This window comes from Monopterus albus, unplaced genomic scaffold (assembly GCF_001952655.1).
Source record: "Monopterus albus unplaced genomic scaffold, M_albus_1.0 scaffold6.1, whole genome shotgun sequence".
NCBI lineage: Eukaryota > Metazoa > Chordata > Actinopteri > Synbranchiformes > Synbranchidae > Monopterus > Monopterus albus.
Window position 1 is genome coordinate 2,894,587 of NW_018127886.1, and position 9,306 is coordinate 2,903,892.

The following is a 9,306-nucleotide window of genomic DNA, read 5'->3' on the forward strand; positions in this document are numbered from 1 at the left end:
CTTAAGTACACTACTTATTGTACGTCGTTACTCTTTACCATTGCCTAGAAGAACCTGATATATATATATATACATATAAAGCTCTAAAATTTTTCAAATACTGTGTCACTTTAATGTTCAGCACTGGAAACTGACTTGCAATTCTCTTGTGAAATCTTGAGACTACGTAGCCTTGTCCGTAAGGACTTGTGACGTAAAATCGGCTTAAGCAAACTCTTCAGTATTTTTTAAAATGATGAACAGCAGCTACAGATAATCTCTCTCTCTCTCTCTTTGTCTTTTAGTATACTTTTCACAAATAGAGTTCGTAATTTAAAAAAACACGCTTTATCCGTCACCTCATCATATTCACCACACCAAGGCTATTACTGAATGGATTAGTCATACTGTAGTTTATAATTTAATGTGACGTTACATTCATTCACAGTCACATTTGTGTGGCTGCAAGATACAAAATTTCGAATAATCCCAATTCTCAATGCAATAACCAGCCCATATAGTGTAATTATACTTAAGGTATGCTACTCTTCTCCAATTAGTAGTGAAACATGCAGGTGTCACAATAAGGGAGGGGCTGTTGAGGAACCAGATCTCAGAATAACACCCATGTGCCGGGCGGGCAGTGTCTTCAGCATTAGGAAAACAAGGTTCGGGTTCACTCAGAGGAAGATGAAGACTTTTCCATGTTAGATAAGGGCACTTATGTAACTAATGGCGAGATCGGATTATCAACCTGTTGCTATTACCCAGAGATGTAAAAGTTACAGGTCTAAAATGTAATCTTAAGTTTTCTGGGGAACACGAAGGAACGAAGGCGAGAACAGTTTTCCACATGGAGACAGACTTGAAGCTGGAGTCGAGTCTGTGGGTCGGGAACAAAAGATACCGGGGGGTCCTGACAGGCTGGCATTTCTACTGGACCGAGGTAGATAAGAATCGCGACAAGAAAACAAGTAGGTGGTTCTGCCAGTACACAAAAAAAGTTATAGGGACAATAACAGCACCACAAAACATTTACAATTCCACCACATTGCATCGTTTTAATCGGTTAATTTCTTTGCATGTTTAAAAATGGCAAATAGCACAAATAAATGCACGAATAGACTCTATTATTACCACGTATCCTAATAACCTACATGCGTCACTGAACTGCCAACAGCACCGATGGCCAACAATACAGTTTTTCATTTTTCTGATGGGGTCATTACGTGTAATTTTGGGCTCTTACAGTGAAGGGACTTTTTAATTATGCCCACAGCTGGCTGCAGAAAACGTGAAGAACAAGTTGAACCGCACAGACATGTAACACCTCCTACTGAGGCAATTTATAGAAAACAATAGGTATGGAGAGCATGCACACGAGGTTACAGGGTTTGCCCTCTAATTATAAGACTTTATTTTCCCCCCAACACTGTAACAACCAGTGTTTCTCCTTTTGTGTCTCTCTGTCACACAGGTAGTCTACACCCAAGGGGTAAAGGGATGTTGTGCATGATATGCATATGATATACTGTATATGAGAGATTGTAAAGTGGTTTGTATGGGGAAAAACACAGCTGCTGCCTGTAACTTTAAGGATGGCCTTGTCCAACCTAAGTGTCAAGGTAAATTTGACTGAGGAGGCACAATACCAGGATCCTGAAACTAAAGCAGCTAAATGAATTTCACCTGTTATTGATGTTTGTCTTTTTGGTGTGACCCGTCAAAAAGTTTTCTGTTAAAACTCTAAGGAGGTCCTGCCGCCGTAACAGCTCAGTGGGATTCATTCTAATAGTTACACCAGCTCTAGCTGCTATGAAATCTCAAAATATTTTCCAATGAGGAAGTTCCTGGCCCTTTCCAGTTATGAACTGCATGCAAAGACTCATCAAATGAAGCTTTCATCGTGTACGCTTGTTTGTGTGATATAAGTTTCAGTACCTGTGGCAGAGGTGGTTGGAGTGGAGGAGGGCTGTGTGGAGATCCTGCCCCGTAAATCAGTAGAGGACACAGACAAAGACTTCACAGGTTGGTTCTCTTGAGAGACTTGGGTATCACAAACCCAAGGTCACAGCTTAATAACACAGTCTGAAGTGTTGCATAGTTTTTTGCTGTTCATACTGAGATGAGAACATAATTTGCATACAAGTGTACAGATAACACTAGCTTAATAAGTTAGTCAAATGTGTACTTTACATTTCAGTAGCCAGCATTGTGATTTTACAGCATGGTTTCATTTTCTCTATCTGTCATTAACCCCCAGTCTTCTACGTGAAGCGCAGCAGCAGTGGGGGCTCTTCTGGGTTTCTATGGAGACTGGGCCGGACCCAATTCAGCTGCCCTAGTCGGGTGCTCAGAGACCAGTGGACAAAGCACCTAAGAACTGCTCTTAAAACTCACAGTAAGGATGGATACTTACACAGGGCACTAAAAAAATATTACAGCTGTCTTCTAAACACCTCATGGTTTGTCCATTAGTGATTAATTTCAAATCCGCTGCTCTCAGCAACTTGTTTGTTGTTTCAGGTCCGTTACGCCCTAAGAGACTTTTGGTGTTTATCAATCCCTTTGGAGGAAAGAGGAAAGGAAGAAAGATTTACCACTCTGTAGTTGCCCCTTTGTTTGAGCTGGCTGGTATCAGCTCTCATGTAATAGGTATAAACTGTACATTCCTTTTTTTGTACTGAAGAAATTGGTTATTCAGTTTGGTTAATTGGTTACAGACTTGATATTTGAAACTGGTCTAGGTGAAGGGTTAAGACTGATGAATGGCTTTCAACTGACTGACTTAATTTCAAAAATGATTAATGAAATGGATTTGCAGTGTGTATGTAATCATAACATTTATTGTTTAGTGACGGAGCGGGCTAACCAGGCTAGAGACCACCTCCTGAAGAAAGACCTGACAGACTTTGATGGGTAATGGTTAAAATCACCACAGTGTGAAGACTGTGACAAGAGAGCGTTATGACAGCTAAGTCTGCTGTGGTGGTGCTTTTGTAACAGAAACTCTTGTGTTTGTTTATAACAGTGTGGTGTGTGTGGGTGGGGATGGCATGTTCAGTGAAATACTTCACGGTTTAATTGGGCGGACACAACAAGAGGCAGGCCTTTGTGAGAATGATCCTGCTGTCATCTTACAGCCTTGTCCACTTCATATCGGCATCATCCCTGCAGGTACTGACCAATGTGAAGTATCCATAAGCTGATTGTGTTGGATTTTAAGCCATGTCACACATGTTCTATTGCATTTGTTGTAGGCAGTGGTGGAAAGTAACTGAGTACATTTACTCAAGTACAGCACTTAAGTACAATTTTGAGTAATCCGTACTTTAGTTGAGTATTTTCATTTTGTACTACATTTTAGAAGCAAATAATGTACTTTTTACTCCACTACTTTCACTTTATAACTTTAATTACTGGTTACTTTTTAGAACCAGATTAATACAAAAATGGCAGTATAATCATAAGACTTAAGTCAAAAGATACACAGTAGTACGTCACCAGCTTACCAGCTGCAACATTAAATGTGATGTACACAATATTGCATCAGTAATTATAATCCAATAATGTCATATACATTAATGTTAAATGTTCATTCTGCATAATGAGTACTTTTAGTCATTTTAAGTATGTTTTGATGCTAATATGTTTGTATTTAACATTTTGAATGCAGGACTTTTACTTGTAACAAAGCATTTTTACACTGTGCTATTGATACTTTCACTTAAGTACTAGTACTGAGTACTTCTTCCACCACTGGTTGTAGGTTCTACGGACTGTGTGTGTTATGCCACGGTGGGAGTAGTCGACCCTGTCACTTCAGCTTTGCATATTATCGTTGGTGAGGAAGTGTTTTAAAATAAACCACTCCTTTAATCATCTGTTCATTATGTAAATGGACATTTTAAAAAAATCTAAAGCATTTTTTGTCAACTTTGAGCTCCATAATGTATATGGCTTTTTTTTATTTCTCGCAATATACCTTACAGGAGACTCTCAGCCTTTGGATGTGTGTTCAGTTCACCATGCTTCTGCTCTGGTGCGCTACTCGGTGTCTCTGTTGGGCTATGGCTTCTATGGAGATGTACTGGCTGAGAGTGAAAAACATCGCTGGATGGGACCACTCAGATATGAGTATTCAGGTGGGGACTGATGATTCATTCATGACAACAGAAACAATTGCATGCTGAATTAGATTAGACATTATTTATTTTTATCTTAAAGTAAGAAGTTATTTTGAAACTGTCTCCGACATCAGCACTACGACAAAGATGTCATGTGACACAAAAAAAAACCATTTGATCTAACAAACCACATTAGCTTAAGTATGTTCTTTTTTTAAATGCTGTGCATACATCTAGTGTGCATTTTTAGCTAACCTAACTGCTCTCCTCTGTTTAGGCACACTGGTGTACCTAAGCAACAGAAGCTATGCTGGCATAGTTCAGTATCTACCAGCAGACCCACTGCTCTCCAGCCCGAGAGATAAAATACGCTGCCTCTCAGGGTAAAACTACATCTACTGACAAAGTGTTTTTAATAGTTTTGTTACATGGTGGTGTTTTAACACAGCCACTGTCTTAGTGTGTGGGAGTGTTATCTGTTGTGCAGGTTTAACTTTTCTGTTTTGTCATAATGTCATTTATCAAGCACCTAGTGGCCATGTGAAATTTTTTTTTTTTTTTTTCTTTTGCACATTCTCTGTATCACTGAGGTGACTTGACTGTGAACTGAGGTTCACTCTTCATTGCCTTACGTTTGTGACTAAGCTATGAGAAGTCAAACGAACCTCACATAAACATCACCCCAGTGATGTTTATATGTCATATCTCTTTATAACTTCCAGTTGTTCAGACCAGTGGAAATCACACAAGAAACTATCTTTTATAATAATAGTACAGGCTAAGAAAACATGAGTACAATTTTGGAAGAAACCCATAGTTTCATATAGATCCTATATGAAAATCTCTGAGTCCATATCCTTACTTAAGCTACCTAAGAATGTGGGCAGTCTTAGCCTTGTGAACCTTAAACCCCTTTAATTAGAAAGAGAGAAAGTGACCCTGCAAGTACTGTCATTATTATTCAAGCACTAGTGAAACGGTTCAAATTCACTGGTTGAAACACAGTAACTGCTACCACCTGCAGCAGGGACACAGTGTTAGATGTGTACCTTAAGGAGGCTGGAAACCATTTCAAAAGGAACTTGATCTAGATGAAAGGTGAGCCCCAGTCTCCTGTTATAGAGTACAAAGCCTCTGTTTCTGTCCGATGCTGCTGCCTCTGGCTGTCAGCTAATGGTTCATGGTGCTGTGATGAATGGATATCAAGGTTATGGAGCTTGTTATTTCCTTGACTTCAGAGTGAAACTGAGTGTTGTGTGTATGTGTGTTCATCTGTTTAGGTGCAGTGTGTGCTCCAGAAGCACAGAAAGACTTTTCTCCCACTCTTCTGATTCAGCCTCCCTGTACAGCTCCCATTGCAGTCAGTTCAGTAGTGACTCAGAAGGTAATAATGTGGACACACATGAAAGGCCTGTGCTTATGTTTTGTACTTCTTATCCCATTCAGCGCAGATCATGTATACTCAACAGGCTTTTTATGTTGTGACCCTTTAAACAAAGCTATGTCTATTTGCAACCTCTTATTTTCACACTATCAGCAGTGTGATTGTTCCTTTTAATGAAATTTAAAAATTCAAAAACAGTAGATAAACCTCATCATCAGTGAACCTTGGGCATCCACGACTCTGTCACCAGTTCACTGTTTGTCCTTCCTTAGACACTGTTGGTAGATACTAACCACTGCAGACTGAGATTACCCAACAAGACCTGCATTCTGGGAGATGCTGTGACCCAGTTGTTCAGCCATCACAGTTTGGCCCTTGTCAATGTCACTCAGATCCTTACACTTGCCCATTTTTCCTGCGTCCAACACACCACCATTGAGGACTAAATGTTCACTTGCTGCCTAATGTACACCACACCCCGACAGGTGCCATTGTAACAAGATAACCAATGTTGGTCACTTCACCTGTCAGTGGTCATGTTATGGCTGATCGGTGTAGGTTTTCTTGCAGCTAGTTGAAAGGCAGAGAACGCAATCAGAAACAATCTCAACAAGTATGGTCTATTGTGGAATATGATGAGCAGTAAAATATGTATGACGGACTTAAACATGCAAAATGGAATTATCTGTAGCGTACAGTGTGTTCAGAGATGTTTCTTTTTTTTTCATGTAGCATCATTTGTCTCTTTCTGTCTCTCCAGGTGAGTGGGTGAGTGTGGAGGGCAGGTTCAGGTGTGTCTCTCTCACTTGTATGTCCTGCTCATGTCCCAGGAGTCCTCTTGGCCTGTCTCCTTCTGCTCACCTGGCAGATGGAACAGGGGACCTCATCCTAGTATGGGACACCAACCCGCTGGATTTCCTAACGTATCTCCACAGGCAAACAAGCACACAGGACCAGGTATGGGCACTTTCACAATAAAACACAGGTGGACTAGGAAGCTTAAAAAAAAATACTGCTTGACCCAATCTCTCTAACCCCCCCCATTTATTTACTTTATTAAAGTTTGACTTGCCATTTGTGGAGGTTCACCGTGTGAAGGCTGTCCGCTTCTGTCTTCCCTCTGGCAAAGAGGGGGAAAGTTACGAAGAGATTGGAGGAGGGAATTGTGAAATAAGTGACGAAGAGAGAGGCTCCGTTGAGACTGAAAACAGTGCTAGCTCTCAGCAGAACCTGGCAGAGACGGGCACGGGGCAAGAGATGGCAGACGAGCAGAAAACAGTGCCTCCCTTCATGTGCTGTCTGTGCTGCAGTAAAACTCCTGCTGTGTCAGTGTGGAACTGTGATGGAGAGATTCTACCTTTCACCGAGATCCTTTGCAGGTTGTGGGACCATGCATGTTTTAGTTTGTCTAATCTCATACTACATTACCCTCCTACTGCTATCTTATGCCAGGTTAAATTAAATAAATTGTAACTCAGCCATATACAGAACAAGGAAATAAAAGATATTGCACAGGTCTGCCGCACAGCTTTTAACTATGTTCACTTCCTCTTTCAGGATTCATGGCCAGTTGGTGCACCTGTATGCCAGGGGCATCGAGGACGAAGCAACCATACAAAACTGTAGAGAAGAAAGCAACAACTGTGAAAGGAGATGCATTCTACACAATAAGACTGGACTAAATTTTGGATTGTGAGAGAAAAGAAGCTATGGGAATGTTTGTAAGGCAATGCTAATTTCTGAATTTATAGGCTTGCAGTTTGCCATGGTCAAAGAGTTCATGATGGAGAGATTCTATCTTTCACTGAGATCCTTTGCAGGTTGTGGGACCATGCATGTTGTAGTTTGTCTAATCTCATACCACATTACCCTCCTACTGTTATCTTATGCCAGGTTAAATTAAATAAATTGTAACTCAGCCATATACAGAACAAGGAAATAAAAGATATTGCACAGGTCTGCCGCACAGCTTCAGGCACTTTCCTAGTTTTTTTCCTCATTACAATGATACAATATTTATTCTTAAATGAGTGTGCTGTTTGTTGAATACTGCTCTGTAAAAACATTTGTTTGTGCACAAAACAACCCATTTAACCCAATAGTGTGTATGCCGTTTTTGGTCTGTATATTTTATTAAGTTCACTTGAGCTTCTAGAAAATGTAATCATGGCAAATTAATGTCAACAAAAAGCATCTTGATACAATAAAAAAAACAAAAAACTGACGACCTCTTTTACGCTTTGTTAACATTAGTTCTGCAGTGCAGTTTATCTTTGAACTGAAAGCAGTAACAGCTTCCTTTTGTTGGGCAATTTTACAGTAGGAACAAAAGAACCCTATGACATTTTTAGAAATATCCACTAATTTTAGCGTCAGCACAGCTGTCTACTGTTAACATTTACTGTATGTAAACATCTAACATGTGAAAGAATAAATACACACTTCCCAGAGAAGAAAGTGTTTTAAACAAATGTTTGTCTTTGGTACACAGCTCTGCGAGTATTGCAACAGTTGTTGAACAGTCTGGTACTGGTCAGAGTGTATGTGTTTAAATGTATGTATCTGTGTTTCCAGCTAGGCTGCACGCCTGGTAGAGACAGACGTAGCTGACAAGATACGTGTGCAGTCTGCTGGAGGCAGCTGAAAGAAATCAAAAAATAAAGTACCATTCTGTAAACTGGAATTGTAAAAAGTCATTCAGCTGTTGACTGAGTCTTATTAAGAGTGCCACCTGTTCTTATGCACTAGACCATCACAGTCAAACACTTTCTGAAATATAGGTCACTTGATCTGACAGAAATCGGTCAGGTAGATTTTTGTGCTCCACAAAGCCTCATATGACACCATAGGTGTTAGGTCTGAACAAAACTGAAAAAAGTGCAGTCAAACAATGTATATTGATTTATTTAGAAATATCAAACTTAACAGATGGAACTCTCAAATCAGGCGGTTACAGTTTTGTTTGACAATTCTTGTGTGGTTAGGAAAAACAGCAGTGTAGACAAACTGGTAGAGCAGTGAAACACTGCAGGGCTTTGCCAACTTTTATGATGGTGTCAACATGTTCATGAGTGTGACAGAAGGCATGCCGTGTGGGGCTGAACCCACTTGTATGTTCCCTCATGTCGGAATCCCACCCTCTTCATGAGATCATCTGCCTCATTTGGACCACGGCTATAGACACAACAAATAAAGGACAGGAGGAGGTAAAATCATTAAAAAGGAAAATATGCATCATTCATTTATTTCCATCTCATAAAACAAATGTACACCTTCCATATGTGTATGGGATGGGTTGTGTCTTCTCTCGCTCTAGATAGTGGAGGAGGGGGGTGAAGAGCCTCCAGGCCTCCCGCAACTCATCACTGGAACAGAAAGAGGAGTATTTCAGGTGAAAATACTGCTTTATAACAAAATACTCAGATGCTATGAACTATGACAGAACTACAGTGCATCACCATGAAACAAGGATGTAAAAAAAACTGTAACAACAGCAATGCTAAAAGATCTGAGAGTTGAAAAAAAAAGCTGTGTGAATCTGGCTCATGCTCTAATGAAGTTTCTTAGAAAGCTTAGTAAAATTCATGCAAGACGACATGTGCGATGCTGTGATCTTTGATTGATTTGATTTGATTTATTCTTTCAAGCATGTAAAACAGTTGATATGACAACACATAATTTTACACATAATCCAATATCAATTTGCTTATACCTAGTACATGCTTGAATGGAGTAGGAAGAAGTCAGACTTATCCAGTCCTACCCCATGACATCATCTTACCATCATTGGTTTGCAAGCAGTATCTCTACATAAAT

At 40.0% G+C, this 9,306-nt stretch overlaps 2 protein-coding genes across 3 annotated transcripts in view; one reads left to right on the forward strand and one right to left on the reverse strand.

Annotated features, from left to right (window-relative positions):
* Positions 1-526: 526 nt before the first annotated feature.
* Positions 527-7,462, forward strand: LOC109969808 (ceramide kinase). The gene is made up of 13 exons (XM_020616985.1): positions 527-953; positions 1,912-2,007; positions 2,243-2,380; positions 2,506-2,634; positions 2,835-2,898; positions 3,011-3,156; positions 3,749-3,823; positions 3,972-4,124; positions 4,384-4,489; positions 5,387-5,490; positions 6,251-6,447; positions 6,553-6,869; positions 7,048-7,462. Exons 1-13 carry the CDS (start codon positions 833-835, stop codon positions 7,184-7,186), a joined length of 1,785 nt encoding a protein of 594 aa, XP_020472641.1. The 5' UTR covers positions 527-832; the 3' UTR covers positions 7,187-7,462.
* A 916-nt stretch (positions 7,463-8,378) lies between these two features.
* The window catches only part of LOC109970048 (glucose-6-phosphate 1-dehydrogenase-like), a 4,545-nt gene continuing 3,617 nt past the window's right edge, over positions 8,379-9,306 (reverse strand). The window contains exons 9-10 of one of the 2 annotated variants that reach the window (XM_020617355.1): positions 8,763-8,855; positions 8,379-8,664 (exon numbers count right to left, since the gene is read on the reverse strand). In XM_020617355.1, coding sequence (XP_020473011.1) covers positions 8,556-8,664; positions 8,763-8,855 — 202 coding nt within the window. In that variant the 3' untranslated portion in view covers positions 8,379-8,555. Of the gene's footprint in view, positions 8,665-8,762; positions 8,856-9,306 lie in introns of those variants that run through there. The other variant, XM_020617363.1, reaches the window with a different exon arrangement.

Excerpts from the sequence above, each read along its gene's own strand:
- LOC109969808 (XM_020616985.1), top strand. The coding sequence starts at position 833 with ATGGAGACAGACTTGAAGCTGGAGTCGAGTCTGTGGGTCGGGAACAAA. Across the intron at positions 4,490-5,386 it reads AAAATACGCTGCCTCTCAGG|GTGCAGTGTGTGCTCCAGAA; the intron begins GTAAAACTACAT and ends TCATCTGTTTAG. Across the intron at positions 6,870-7,047 it reads TTCACCGAGATCCTTTGCAG|GATTCATGGCCAGTTGGTGC; the intron begins GTTGTGGGACCA and ends TTCCTCTTTCAG.